The sequence below is a fragment of the Oryzias melastigma genome, linkage group LG8 (genome assembly GCF_002922805.2).
Source record: "Oryzias melastigma strain HK-1 linkage group LG8, ASM292280v2, whole genome shotgun sequence".
NCBI classification, from domain to species: domain Eukaryota; kingdom Metazoa; phylum Chordata; class Actinopteri; order Beloniformes; family Adrianichthyidae; genus Oryzias; species Oryzias melastigma.
The window spans coordinates 19397998-19413945 of NC_050519.1; the positions used below are offsets into that span (position 1 = coordinate 19397998).

At 40.1% G+C, this 15948-nt stretch overlaps 1 protein-coding gene across 5 annotated transcripts in view; it reads left to right on the forward strand.

Moving 5' to 3' along the window:
• Positions 1-15948, forward strand: part of LOC112146933 (meiosis inhibitor protein 1) — an 80619-nt gene that overhangs the window by 50108 nt on the left and 14563 nt on the right. For 2 of the 5 annotated variants that reach the window (XM_024273010.2, XM_024273009.2), the window contains exons 25-30: positions 1859-1969; positions 8787-8953; positions 9224-9308; positions 10415-10599; positions 14928-15009; positions 15352-15458. In XM_024273010.2, coding sequence (XP_024128778.1) covers positions 1859-1969; positions 8787-8953; positions 9224-9308; positions 10415-10599; positions 14928-15009; positions 15352-15458 — 737 coding nt within the window. The remainder of the gene's footprint in view (positions 1-1858; positions 1970-8786; positions 8954-9223; positions 9309-10414; positions 10600-14927; positions 15010-15351; positions 15459-15948) is intronic. The other 3 variants (XM_024273011.2, XM_024273012.2, XM_036213353.1) reach the window with 3 other exon arrangements.

The following is a 15948-nucleotide window of genomic DNA, read 5'->3' on the forward strand; positions in this document are numbered from 1 at the left end:
CCGCCCCCTCTCTAAAGCCTTAGTCACATGCACTCTCAGAGAATTGACCTGTAAGAGTGCGTTGGGTTTGGGTTTCCCGTGTCCATAGAGGGTCGTCGGCAGAGGCAGTCGCATCCTAAGGTGAACCCAAATGTATTTTGCAGTTCCCATGAGACTCGTAAGGGACCAATATTATTTGAAACTCAAATAAAGCAACTTGAAAAAAATATTGGTGTTTGGCTAAACACAAAGAACCAAACAAAACTGATGAGGGTTGTAACTTCAATCCCAGAGCATTCACTGACTCTGAGAACTTGGGTAATTAGGGTCAGTTGGGGTCAATTAGGGTCTTTAGCCAAACACTTTTCAAGTAGTTTTATTTGGGTTTCAAATAATATTGGCCTCAATTTGACTCCATACATACGACCACCTCAAGGGGCGTCATAAAAAATGAAACAGACGAATGACGTCTGTGTGGTAAGTGTATCGTGAAGTATTCGTGAGGATAATGTAAGATACATGCACGTTTGACATACAACATGGTACCTTTATCCCAAACCCTAGTTGTTACTATGATGCAGGAACTGGTTCCTTACTGACGAAATGCAAATGCTGCACGCACGGAGTGTGCAGGATATACATCAGTGCCCTTAGGATGCCCACACAAATCACACTCTGATTGGCTAATTTCCAACACGAAAAAACCACACCACATGAACAGCACTCATGGACCTGTTGTGGTGTCCACTGGATATGGGGTTGACAAGACGAAAAAATTCATGCCTGCGCCTCATCTACTTCACCCGTACTTTACCCTTGTATATAGGACCTGTTGCTCACAGCATTTCCGTATAGAAAAATGTGCACAAACATTTTACGTCTACCTGCATGCCCTGCACAGATTGTCCATTTTTCATCCACCCCGTATTCCCCCGTAAAGGCAATTGTGACAAAGGCTTAAGGGAATCTCCAGCTCCTCTGGGAAGGAAGCTCATTTCTGCCTCATGTCCCTGGTGGTATCTGCTCCCACCATTGACTGTTTCTGTTAACTGGACTGAAGTATAACGCCAACCAAAAAAAATGACTCCAATGAAATCAAGTCAATTCAGTCACCATTTTTTCTTGATATGGACGCTGCCATGTTGGAGCCAGACAATGTTAGTAAGCAGGAATTGGTTCGAGTATATCTGAATCAACGTTTCTATGGCAACCACTCTTGCCAATCAGGAGTGATCTTGTTAGATGCCCATACCCCAACTACTTGAGAGTGGGCTTGGAAGAATCGGTCAAACATTTTAAACATTCAGTGTGGGGGGCTCCACATAGTTTTGTTTATGAATCTGATTGATCAGTTTATAACTTGAATCACTTATAATGAAAAAAACATACCATGAAAAAAATAGGATTATCAAGAACATGTTAAAAAAGGTATTAGAGCAAGAATTGTTATTCTAACAAATAGAATGACTGACTAATAGCTGTTTATTTCTCTATAGAAGTCTTTAGGGTTTTGACTTTGTGGAGCCAGCAGGTACTTCCTGTCTGGAACACCAGGAGGGAGGGGTCACTCAGTCCAGTTCTCTTATACTGTCAGTGGTTCCTGCGCAGCCTACATCTCATGGCTATAAACAAATATTTTCCATTTAACTGAGAGGTTTTGACTCTGATCTTTGTTGTCCACACCACCTGGTACAACGTAGAGCAGACACTACTACACCGATCAGTTTCCATCCTCCCCTTACTTACAGAGTGCCCACACACTTTAACTCCCCCAGTTCTGTCATTTCAGAGAGAAGTTCAATCCTGTAACATGAAAGTGATAATTGTGGCTACAAAAATAGATTCATCTCTAAAAGGGATTTGTTTGTTTGTATGTTAGTGAGCAGCATAGTGGGGATTTTAAAGCCTTGGAACGCAGAGAGTCTGCTGCCAGCCTTCAACTACCTGCACTGCTGCCTGAGTTTGTCCCCTGCACACCGCACCGACAGAGGTGAGGAACTTTCCTGCTTCCTCTGCCTGTCAGCATCCTCCACACACTCCTCTGCCCCTCAGTGCCTCCCACTTTGTGCTCTGTCAGTAGACTGACAGAAATGAGAGGCTCATCTTGATCTATGTTCCACTGAGGCTCAAAGGAAATTGTAATCACACTAGATGTTTTTTCGTTTTGACTTTCTCACGTCTCATTTTATTCCTATCTGTGAACTTCTCATTTTTTTCCACAAAAGGATCAGTTTCATCATTACATTTCTGTGTGTAAATATCACCCGCATGATAAAAGTTCAGAGATCTTTTTGATTTGTTGTTTTTATAGCATAACTAGCATAAAGTTAATCTTAAAGAAAGATTTACACACCATTTTTTATAAACATTTCTGTTTGGAGAGTGATGTTTTCTTTCTAGCAGCTCTAACTAATCGTCATCTACTTCCAAGAAAAATTCCCTTATATTTACCCCAAAGTTCATGAGCTTCTTATTAAAGACTCGCTCTAATGAAAATCTTGTTCTTGGTGTTTTTAATATGTTCTCAGAACATTTTTCTCAAAATGTTGGACATGTAGAAAGAGTTTAAGATTAAACTGCGCTTCTGAGTATGTCCTAATTCAAACCAGATGTTTGAACAAGCTCAGAGTTATGACTCAACTGGGAAAAAGTCTTGCTTTCTAATGAGCACCTGCAGAAAATACACCTTAGAAATAACACAAGGTTTTTCATTTTAGCTAATAACTGTGTAAACATAATTAAAAGACCACTGGGAATGATTTTACAATAGAGAAAAATAAAGATGGAAGGGGGCTTTTAGGACTTTTATCAAAAATGAGGAAATTAAAAACTTTTTAAAAACTAAAAATTGCAACATTTTATTAGGAGTTAAGCATTTATGCATTAAACTTTTATCACAGTCAACACAAAAATAAAGACATTTTCTATTTTTAGTATTTAGATGAGTTTCCCACTCCGATCATCTTTTGATCTATTGTAAAAGTGTTCCTAGTGAAATTTTACCTATATTACGCCCGTTTTTTTTTCCAAAATAAAAAAAAAATTGTAGTTTTCTAGGACACATTTTCTGCATAGTGACAAGAGTTCATTAGAAAATTGCCTCCAATTTATAGGCGGGACCGTTGGCGCAGAGTAAGCCAACCCTTATTTCCCATCATTCCTTTTTTTTTACACTCTCCCCCACTGGCTTACAGCCCTTCACACCCCCAATCTAACATTACCAGTGCAACAAAAATGGCGATCAATATTGGAGCTATCCGGCAGTACAGTTTTGAGCCAGATGTCAGGTCTGATGAGGAAATCAAAGACGTACATTTATGTATTTGTCAGTGAGTGGATGCATCAGAATGGAGTGGAGCAGGGAGCTTGTAGCCCAACCAGCGTATTTTCTGTGTCACAAATCTTTTTAAATAGCATTTTTTGTTGGCTCCTGATTCACGATTTATATATAGAAATACTCAGAAATGCAAATGTAATCTTATTTTTTTTATATTTGTCTTCCATCATCAGAAAAAGGCCACAAGAACATGTTAAAAAAACTATTTTCATGGGAGTGAGTCTTTAACTGTTTTAAGAAAGATTCATTTGTTGACCGAAACAGAATCGATGAACCACAAAAAAAGTTAAAAATTCTTTCTATTGAAAATGTTTTAGTTTATCATAAGTTAGATTTTTTTGGTTGATCAAAATCTCAGCAGGGGTCAGTGATGAACTGGTCTGTGGTTCTTAAGGCGGTTCTGGTGGAGACCGTTGGGTGGAAAAACCTGTTATTCCTGCAGAATGGCTCATCTACTTCTCCTGCAGTGCTGATTTGTATTGACTGTTTGTTTCTTCATTACTTGTGAGTTCACCGTTGCATTTGCCTCAGGCTAAACAGTGTTTGCGTCTGCTTTGACAAAGAAAAGGTGAAAAATGTTCTAAATGCAGATCCACAGCTTGCAAATGTATGACATATCCTCCACAAAATTCGGTTGGATTACTGTTTTAATTTTTCTATGTAACCACCCAATTATCACTTTGCAAGTGAGCACAGTAGTTTATTTTCAATTTAATTAAATGTAGAAATTCATAGCAATGTTGCCTCACCTTTATTTTTAGAGATAAATGTTCATAAAGCTTCAAGTGTTTCTATTACAGTTGGGACGAGAACTAAAATAAAAGACAAAACTCCAGAGCCAGGAGGCAGACATAAAAGCAAAGGAGCTTTTATTTAACTGAAACAAAACCTGAGGCGCTGCCAAGGCAGGGATTCCAAAAACGAAAGAGTCACTAAACATGAAGGTGCAAAAACAAGACGGGGTTGTCATGAAATGAGCGACGAGGATAACAAGTCGTAAAATAAGAGTAGGCTGTGGGGAAAAAAACTGGTTGTGGTGGGATTTGATTTAACAGAACTGGTCTGTTATTAATGTTTCAACTTAAATCCTAACTCCGATCATCTTTCGATCTATCGCAAAAGTGTTCCCAGAAGGGAGGCACAAGTGAACATTTTTGACTCGATAATAATTAAAACGCTTGGCCAAATACAGAATAGTGGCCAAATATCAAATGAGGATGTTGAGTTTTTCTTTATCTTTGAAATATTGCAGTAATAACCGGATATTGATAATTCATGTAGAGAAAGTGATATGGTCGAGCTGGGGTGGGATTATATAAGTTCGCTTCCTTCCACTCCCTTTTCAAGTGATCTACTTGTGATTCACTGATATGTTATTTTATGTATTATGACCAGATTGCTTGAAATAAACCATTTCATTCATTCATTCATATTTTATCCTTCAAACCATTCCAGTAAATGTGCTAGTACATTTCATAAGGCAAGGCCTTCAAATAAAATATAGATTCTAACAGATCATTATCTTTAAGTGTGTGCATGTAACCTCATACACTTATCCTAGGGCCAGAATACATTTGTCAAGAACAGTAATTCAGCTTCATAATTAAAAGAAGTAAAATTGTGACATGTGAGATATCTTAAAATTATTTTACAGACAAAACACTAACAACAGTGCCTTTGTCAAACCCCTAATAAAGTACATAAGAAATCTGAACATATGCTGATTGCTGACCTCTGCTGTATACATCCCAAAATAGAAATTGATTCCATAACCTTTTTCGTTATTCCGTATGCCTTGGAGCTATCCCTTGTGAATTTTTCCATCTTTTCAAACGCGTCAGACACAGAAAGAGTACCTCTAACACATCTTACCGTCCTTTTGCCTTACTTTTAGCTCCCGCAGCTGTCTCTTTCTCGTATTCCTCATGCTGTTAAGCTCTTAAATACCTAATTAACGCAGATATTGTAAAGGTTTTTGCCAATGAACCCCATCGCAACAATTTAGTTCTGAAACCGTTGCAAACTGCAGATCTTTTATGAGTGTTTGAAATATTTCTATATACCCGACATTTAGATTGTCGATGCACGTTAATTGCGCCACACGCCACTATTCGGCCTCTTTACCGCTGAAGCCGAATGTTGTTTTTTTGCAATGTTTAGCTGAATACATTTGTTTGCTGAATATTCGGTGCAATCCCTAGTCCCCAGTGGTCTTTTAATTATGACTATGCAGTTTTTAGCTTAAATCAAAAACCTTTGTCGTTGGCTAGGACATAGTTCTTGCATGATGACAGCAGTGATGATGACAAAATTCACCTCTGAATTTTGGGCGGGAGCTATCTTGTTGGTGGCATTGAACTGTCTCGTTTCGTTGGTAGTGCAGAGCTCTCTCGTGTCGGTGGTGTGGAGCTATCTCATTAGTAGTGTGGAGCTATCTCATCTCGTTGGTGGCATGGAGCTTTCTCGTTTCGTTGGTGGAAAGGAGTTATCTCATCTCGTTGGTGGCGTGGAGCTATCTTGTTGGTGGCTTGGAGCTATCTCGTCTCATTGGTGGCATGGAGCTATCTCGTCTCGTTGGTGGCATGGAGCTATCTCGTCTTGTATGTGGCATGGAGCTGTCTTATCTTGTTGGTGGCATGGAGCTATCTCGTCTTGTTGGTGGCGTGGAGCTATCTCGTCTCATTGATAGTGTAGAGCTATCTCGTGTCATCGGTGGCATGGAGCTATCTCATCTTGTAGTGTGGAGCTACATCATTGGTAGTGTTGAGCTATTTCATCTTATTGGGGTCGTGGAGCTATTTCGTCTTGTTGGTGGCGAGGAGCTATTTCGTTGGTGGTTTGGAGCTATCTTATCTCGTATGTGGCATGGAGCTATCTCGTCTCGTTGGTGGCGAGGAGCTATTTCGTTGGTGGTTTGGAGCTATCTTATCTCGTATGTGGCATGGAGCTATATCATCTTGTTGGTGGCATGGAGCTATCTCGTCTCGTTGGTGGCATGGGGCTATCTCGTTGGTGGTTTGGAGCTATCTCATCTCGTATGTGGCATGGAGCTATCTCGTTTTGTTGATGGCATGGAGCTATCTCATCTCGTATGTGGCACGGAGCTATCTCGTCTCATTGATGGCATGGAGCTATGTCATCTCGTTGGTGGCGTGAAGCTATCTCGTCTCGTTGGTGGCATGGAGCTATCTTGTCTTGTTGATGGCATGGGGCTATCTCATCTTGTATGTGGCATGGAGCTATCTCGTCTTGTTGATGGCATGGAGCTATCTCATCTTGTATGTGGCATGGAGCTATCTCGTCTCATTGATGGCATGGAGCTATCTCATCTCGTTGGTGACGTGAAGCTATCTCGTCTTCAATTCAATTCAAAATATGAACAATAGTTAAAAACCAAGACCAAATAAAACTGGTTATCCCTGCCCTTAGACCCTCCCTCCCAGTAAGGAAAAACTCCTAAAAAAAAACCTGAGTCAGGAAAAAAGAAGAAACCTTAGGGATTCCCACGTGAGGGAGAGATCCTATCCCAGGACGGACAGGCGATGCCAGAACTGTTAAAGAAAGATTAGCTTCTACAACTACGTATCTAAAAGAGTTCATTCAGATAGAGCTGAGGGACGAGTGATGATTAAGTCCATAGTCAAGATGAAGCAGAAGTGCAGTCCATGGCCAGGAGCAGAAGGACAGACGACCCAGCAGGAATCACTCTCACTCAGAGATGCTGGATGGTGTCGGGGGCGTGGTCCACGGCCAAGAGTGGGAGCGTGGGCGATCCACCGGGGATCTGAAATCTCTCCCGCTCCCCAGAGGAGAGTGGGAAAGAAGAACAACATGTGAATGGAACTGCACCAACAAAAGCATGGAGAACTAAATACAATAGTTAATAAAGAATAGAAGAGAGAAGTAAATGAGAATAGAGAACAGAACCCCAGAGCTGATCTGAATAATAACCATGATAGAAAATCTAAATTTATATTTAAACGCATCAATATTAATTTATTAATCTAGCCTCACAAGGACCACAGGAAAGGGAATATTGTCTGATTACTAGCTAGCCTGGCAGAACGCCTGTCCAAAGAGGAATGTTTTAAGGCTAGTTTTGAAGGTAGAAACTGTGCTGGCCTCTCTGACATGAGCTGGGAGCTTATTCCATAGAACAGGAGCTTGATGGCTGAATGCTCTACCTCCAACTGTACTTTTAGAAATTCTAGGAACTACAAGCAGTCCTGCATTTTGTGAGCGAAGTGTTCTGATTGGTTGGTAAGGAACTATGAGATCTCTAATATAGGATGGGGCCACACCATTCAGAGCCTTATAGGTTAACAGAAGGATTTTGAACTTGATCCTGGATTCAACTGATCCAGATCAAATTCTACTAGTTCCTGCTAACAATCTTGCTGCTGCATTCTGGACAAGCTGAAAACTTTTTAAAGAACTTTTCGGGCATGCTAATAGTAAAGAGTTACAGTAATCCAGTCTAGACGTAACAAATGCATGGATGAGTTTTTCAGCGTCACTTTTAGATAACATATTTCTGATCCTAGCTATATTGCGTAGGTGAAAAAGTGCAGTTTTACAAGCTTGAGACATGTGAGCCTTAAATGATAAATCCTGGTCAAATAAAACCCCTAAGTTTCTGACTGGAGAATTGGAGGCAATATTTACGCCATCCAGGGAGACTATCTGATCTGAGAGAGCATCACTCAGGTGTTTAGAACCCAGTATCATGACCTCAGTCTTGTTGGTGGCATGGAGCTATCTCGTCTCGGTGGTGGCATGAAGCTATCTCATTGGTGGTGTGGAACTATCTCGTCTCATTGGTGGCGTGGAGCTATCTCGTTGGTGGTGTGGAACTATCTCGTCTCGTTGGTGGCGTGGAGCTATCTCGTTGGTGGCCTGGAGCTATCTCATTGGTGAAGATGTTCATGGATCTATTTGTCTGCTTTAAAATAGAGCGGAGCAGAGATCCTTTTCCCACCCAGCGTATTTTACATAAAAAAAACAGTTTCTTTTCATGCTGCATTTTTTCATCTGCTCTTGATTCACAACGATTTGAATAAAAAAAATACTCAAAAATCCATTTTTAGCCTAATTTTCATAGTATATGTCCTCCAACATTAGAAAAATGCCACATGTTAAAACACCAAAACCACAATTTTCTTTGAAGGGGGTCTTGAAGATCAAAGTTAGAATACCTAAGTCTAAAAACTGCAAGGAACTAAAACCCCAGAATGCCCTTAAAGAGACCTATAAAGGTGGTTCTTTTCTTTTTCCAGCTCCTGCTGCTATAAATAGATAGAAAGATAGAAACGGCTTGGCGGCATGAGTAAGGACAGTTATTGGAGAAATCCACGTGAAGTGAAGGTGTGCTGTGGTTTGCATGCACCGCCTGCAGTCACCAGGACCATCTGTTATTCTAACAGCAGCACACAGCTTTATGTGTAACGACGGCACGCTTTCTCCATCCCAGCTGTCTCCATGCTGCTCTCCAACGGCGGGCTGATGGACCAGCTGCAAGCAGTCATCTCATCTGCTCCGACCCTCCCTCCATCAGCATGTCCTCCTCTGGCGCTGCAGTGCAGCGGCCATCTACTCCTGTCCTCCCTCATTACCTTGCAGCGTGCTCACTCCGCTCAGGTACAGCTTTGCTCTTATCACAGCTGCTGGATTAAACGACACAACATCAAGGTGCAGTCAAGGGCAAACAAAGCAGAAATTCAGATTGCCACACTCGATATGATACATGCAATTCCTTCTGTTTGATGGAAATCAGCTTTGATATGCAAAAGAATCCTTTTTTTTTTATTTTTTGCCTTTTCCACATCCTCCACAGATAATCCATTTAGTCCTAATCTGGTTAAAGTTTCTTTCCATGTTGTCTCTCTTTGTTGTTCTCTAATGTGTAAGGTCTGTAAAAGCATCAGCTGGAGTCTTGACACAGCAGTGCATCGACTCCTTCTTCAGAAAAGAAACACAGAAAGTCTCCTACTGGGTAAAAAACATGAACTTCATTGTTGTGCTGTTTTTTTAAAGCCTTTGTTTCATGCTGAAAGCAGATAAGTCGAATCCTGAGCTGTTTGCTAATAAACGTACTCTCCCTCAAGTTCCTTCTAATTAATTTTTTCATCTTTTCTGTGAGTTTCTGCTCCTCGTCAGTGTCCATCAGCCGCCGTGTAACGCAGAGCTTACATAAGATCACGGCTCCTTATATATCAGCAGGAGCGGGTTAGTGACAGGTATCTCTGATTATGGCTGCAGCTTCCATGTACCGCAAGGTTACTAATGGGCTTCTCCTCAATTTTGTGACTTCATTGCCGCGCGGGTAAAGTGATTGTCAGTCATCTTCAGTAGAGTTAACCAAACCCCAGGCCCGCGTTTCACACAGTCATTATATTAAGTGGCCCGCATCCCACTCCAGCTCTTGTAGACAGATCGTCCCTGCTGCTCCTGTGTCTCTGTCTGTCAGCTGGATAAGTGGCCTGCCAGGGTCTCACTGATGTATTGGCTCCCTCCTTTGGCAAGCCCGTCTCTCTGTCTCCCCCCTTTCTTTCTGTCTTTTCTCACTCATCTGTTTCTCCGTTTTCGCCTCCCTTGAGTTTTCCATTCCAGCCTTCTCTTTTCTGTGTCTTTGCTCTGCCTCTTCTTCCTGTTTTCTGCTGCCACTAATTAGCCCCCCCTCCTCCCCTCGGAGAGCTCTGATCTCAGTCTATGGCATAAGTGTGTTTCAGATGGTTGGTTGTGCTCATGCTGGAGTTTTTACAGTATTTTTTGGACCTGTCTCTCTTACTTTCTCCTTCCCTCAGTCCTGCTGAGATTTTCTCCCTCCGCTGTCTCTCACTGCCTCCCATACTCCGCACTTGGCTCTGACATCTTTAACTGCTTGCCCTCACCCCCTGTCAAAATCAGTTCAAACTTTTTTAGCATTCCGGTTCCTCCGTGCCTCCAGTTTCAGCACCATTAGACCTGACCAGCTCCCTTCCTCGTTTTTTTCCATGCAACATTTCTCTTGACTTTTGTCTCTTCTCTTTATCAAGTTATTCCGAGATTCTCTGATGTTCATTTGCTATTTTAACCACTGTCTCTTTCTTCTTCTCCTAGTGAGCTGCCTGAGGTTGCTGCAGGCCCTGCTTGATGCAGACCTGACTTCACCTGTAGTCCTTCTGGACTCTGGTCCTGGACTGGTGGGATCTCAACCGCTGGAGATTGAAGATGGTGCTTTGTACCCCCTTGGATTCAAAGGAGCGATGGGCCTCCTGAACGCTCTCAGTGCATTCATTTTGCAGGTTGGACAGATTTGAGTTTTTCTTAAGTTTTTTGGTGTTTTTAACATGTTTATGTGGCAGTTTTCTCATGATGGAGGTAAGAAAATTAAGCTTAAAATTTTATTTCAGTGTATATTTTTATTCAGTTTGCTGTAAATCAGGAGCAGACAAAAGATGTGTGATGCATCCAGTTGCAAACAAATAGATCCCTGCATGTACTTGTTTTCCTCGTCTAAACTGGCATCTGTCTCAGAACTGTTCAGCTGGATTCCTACAACATTGCTAGCTATATATTTGTTGCACCCCTGTAATATTAGGTTGGAGTTGTGAGGCTAGTAGTAGAGAGTGTAAAATGGATGATGGGAAATTAGAGCAGGCTTACACCGCACCAACTCATAGATCAATTTCTAATGAACTCCTGCCAAAACTATGTCCTAAAAACAACACCTTCTTTTTTGATTAAAAACAACAGAATTAGAATTAAAAGACAACTGAAAAAGATGATTGTAGTGGGACTTAAAAGTTTGGGTGGAGTCTTGTTTTTCATTTAGGTATGGATCGGAATAAAGATGCAATTATAGTAAACAGGATAATCGATGCTAAAGATTGGTGTGAATTTGTTTGGGATTTAGATGCACATCTTGTGGTGCAGAGACTGGAGAGAAATAAACAAGTAGAGGCAGGTCAGAGCGGTTGCTCGATCAGATTTGAGCCGTTAATCCAATTGCTATACAGTCTAATTGTCAGTGCTTGTGCAGATTGCTCACTTCTTTTCACTCTTGATTTGCCATGAGTGCAGTATGGATTTTACATCATGATAAGAATGAGTGGGCTGTTGCAGAGACTACCAATGCACCGCAGCGTTTCCCACTCCTCTTGTTTATGGAGGACATGAATTAACAGAACGCCCAGCGGTGCATTTGTGCGTAATAATGGAAGGTGGAAGTCACCGTCGTGGAAGTCACGGCCAGAGGATGGCGGAGCCAGAGCTTATAACTCAAGAGTGTTGTTTGAAAAGAAGAGTACACAAAGGAAATAGGAAAAATGACTGTTCTTGTGTATAAATCTCTTTAGGTAAATTAACAAATGGGCAACAAGTGGTAAATTAGTCAAATAACTGGATAAATCAATTAAATTTAACTTCATAAGCTCATAATTTCACTGTTTTTTTAGGAAATAGTTTGATTATTTGTAAATTTAAATTTTAAAACCCTTTTTATGAAAAAGGAGGAACTGTTTTCATAAGACTAGTCATTTAAACTGATCAAAGCTTGGACTTTCAATAATAGAATAATTCTTTTTTTTTGTTAAAAACAAATAAATTGTTTTTTTTCCCCGCTGGATTATAGAGGGTATTTCTCTAAAAATGTAATTTATAGTTTTACTTAATATAAATACATTTTAATTACACTAATCCATTTTATACTCATAATCTTTTTTATTAAAAAAGCAGCCACTTATAGTAGACCACAACAACACCATCAGTCTTTGTTTGCTAATTAATAGCAATAAAAGTTAAATTAAACAAAACAGGACAGTTGGAGGCTGACTGCACTCTCAGCCCAAATTTGAAAAATGCAATAAAGAGGGAGGACTGAGCAGGGACGTGTGGTTTGGATCAGGTTCGAGTTCAAGTTTATTGGTTTAGTTTGCAATTTGTACAGTTAACACAATATATCATATAAACATACAACCAACAAAAAAGGAAAGGGGAGAAGCTCATGAAGCTTATTCAATGCCTTTACTTGAAAACTAAACAAAGTCCATGCTGATCAGCGTGACAAAGAAATAGATATAATAAAAAAAGCAATTTGCAAACAGATACAAGTAAATCAAATCATTTTACATATGTGTATTGTAATCATTTATACATTAATGTTTAAACTCCAAAAGTGAGGTGAAACACATCTCACTTTGACATTGGTCCAAACTTTAAACAGTTTAAAATAATTTAGACCTCTTAAATTATACTAACTAACCCTTAAAGTAAATAGTTTCTGTATATTTTTTAAACTAAATTATGTTTTACCCTATAAACAATTTCTAATGACTTAACATAAACAATTTCCTTCGAATTTTGTATTCAAACAAAAATAAAGAATTTGTTGATTCACAATATCCTGCTCTATTCTAATTGCTTTTTTGTAGTTTAACCAAGGATTCCATTTCCTACATTTCTCCAAATCTCTTCACAATATGAAAGATAGGGAACAACTAATGAGCAATAAAGAAGATACAAACTCTTTGTTTAATGCATCGCTAATGACAGGTTAGCTTGAGGTAATGGAGAGTGGTACTGAGCAAAGTGATGCCAGAATCTCCACAGAACCTTCTGTGGAAGTTGAGGATCTTTCTCCTCCACCTTCTCCTGAGGCTCATGGTCCAGACTGAAGGGGACCCGTGTCTGAGTGGTAAAATGATGTTGGCATCATAGCTAATAAAGCTTAACGTATTAAGCAAACAATCCTGAGTGAAATGTTCATAGACCTTTTCACGTGACATCACCGTGAAAAGGGTCTATCATCACAAGTCAGATTTTGGTGAATTCAATTCAATTTGCTCTCAGCCACTGTTACCTAACTTTCAAGTCCACTGGAAAGTTGTGTAAGCCAGTAGATTTTTGACAACTGAAGAAAATACGCCTGCGAGCCATGCTAAAGCTAACACAATAACAACCAACCATTTCAGAATCAAAGATGGGCGGGGCTTTTATACTGGAGCTGCAGAGCATGATGCCATGAAACTTCTGGGACTTACGCCAGTTGACCAATCACAAAATTCAACTGTCATACTCAGTTTCAACCTGTAGGGGGCAGCACACAGATGGTTTTAGATTATGTTTCATTAATGAAACAAGTTTCATTTGTCAAAAATGTAGCAAGGACTAACAGACAGCATTTTTAAAGCTCCATTTATAGAGGTCAAAAGCCAAAAAAGTTGATTTAGATTTGTATTTTTAGTATTTTTAACATGTTATTGTAGCATTTTTCTGATGATGGATGACATATATAAAGAAAATTCCTGCCGCTCTGCAGAAACTATGCCCTAAAAATAGACAGATTTTTTAAAATTTGGTTAAAAACAGCATAAGGGTAGTTAAAAGACAACTGGGAATGTTTTATAAAAGATAATAGGGGTGATAGATGTGGATTTTAAAGCGTTTATTATTTTCAGTGTCTGTTAATATAGTGGTTTTCAGTACAAAAACTGCTTCACCAAAACACCTTTGGTTCATAGATAAACCCGTGTGGCTGGAGAAAAAGTCATTTCACATTCAACTTCAGTTAAATGTAATCATGCAAATTTAGAAATAAGAACATTTTTCTTTTATTTGTCTGATTTCCTTCTCAAAAACAGAGCCTATCCTCTTGATTTGTCAGAGACAGAAAGACCATGATTTTCTAATCTAAATGTAAATATCTTTAGATCGTTTTTCCCTTAAATGATGTAACAATATTATTTGATGATGTTGAATAGCTAATTCTTTCCAGCATCACCTTTTTTCTGGTACTGTGGTGCTGCTCTGAATTTTCTGGTTCAGTGCTCTGTAGTCTGCAAGAGGACGACTTCCCTCTCTCCTGTTTTCCTCTTTTCTCTCGACGCTCTCGCTCAGCTGCAGGAGCAAACACTGCAGCTCCACAGCCCCTCGCCTCTCCACTTGTTGTATCTCATTCCTTCTCACACTCCTGCAAACACCCGTTGCTCCTCTCTGCTCTCCCCGTTCTCTTTCATCTCCCTGCCTGACTCTTCCCTGCTCCTTGCTCTCATTTTGACTCCATTCATCTCTGTGTGCTCATCTGGTCGTCTCTCATCTGTGCTTGCTCTAACCTCTGCCACCTCACCTCCCATGAGCTCTCCCGCCCACTCATCCTCTTGATGCCTTACTTGCGCTTCCTCTTCCCTGCCTATGGATTAAGGTATATAACTCATTGGCCGTCCTGTGGATTTGCCTGATTCAGTACCTCTGGACCCTACGCAGTGTTCACTGTCAGCTGTGCCTCTGAGAGACACATGTATTATTAAAACCTCATTGCTTCCCTTATTCCCTCTTTGGTTTCTGGATGTATCTTTGTCCTCTCTGCTCATGGTGGTTCATATGGAACCCTTATTACCAAGTTACTGCAGAAACCCTATAATAATGTGAAAGAACGAGAACTCTTTTCAATTAATCCCAGTTGTGTTGCAGAATTTTGTTATAAACATAAGAGCAGAAAAAGTCTGTTTTGGTAAAGCACTAAATTGACAAGTTTTTCAATTAAAAAATAAATCTAGCCATGTTTGTTTTCCTCGTTTCTGCATCCTTGGATTTTTTTCTCATTTTTAGGTGTTTTGTTCCTCTTCCTTCTCAGAAACATGAGGTGCTGTTAAGAGCCTCTATCAACTGTCTGAGATCCCTGCTGGGCTTCCTGAAGAGGAAAAATCTCACAACAGGTACTAAACACACAACAGTGAATATAGTATTGGGTTATGTTTACAGGAAGTTTAAATGAGATGTGTCGTGTTGTGATAAAAGTGAACGAATAACAGAATTTTGGATTTACTGACTCAAAGTTGATGGATGTTTTTTCTGTTTTCTTGTATCTTTTCAGTAATAACCATTCATGCATTTTGAGCTGTAGAATTCATGCTTGTTTTTTGCAAACCTGCCACATGTCTTCAAGTTCTCTGCAGTCTGTCAGACTGGAGCCACTTTCATCCATAACCCCTGGAAGATTAGAGTCAAATTAAGCTGACATCTTTTTCCTTTTGGGTTTGTGTGCTTGTGTGTGTTAGCCATGTACGCGGTGTGTCATCCATGGACCCGATTCCTGCTACACTGCCTGCTCAGCTCTGGAGAGAGCTGCTTCCTGCATCCCGCCATCCTCCTCCTCATCACACTCGTAAGATGTTCCACACACAAAACACTCCAACAAAAAACTGTTTCTCCCAGAATTCTTAGCAGTAATGAATGCTTCAGTCCATGGTTATGGTTTTATTGAGCAAAATAAAAACGTAGACTTTAAATCACATAAAGAATATGCATACAGACTAATTCTCATTAAATCCCAGCTAAATATAAATTGTTTCTGCATTTGCTGAAGTGAGCCATCCCTCCAAACACGTTCATGTTCCACTCAACAACTCCACAAACTGGTCGGACTGGTTGGAGCTGCAGTTCAGCTCCTAAACCGCAGTTTGAATCATCTTCCACAACATTTGACATGTCTTAAGGGATCAGATTCACTCACAAAAATGTGGACTTGAAACTCACCCAAGCTGATAAATCATGGATTCATCATTTACAGCCTGCAGGACAATCATGCCCCTCTATAGAATGCATAATGATCTGGGATCATGCCGTGAAACACTAATGTATAAGACATCCAGATA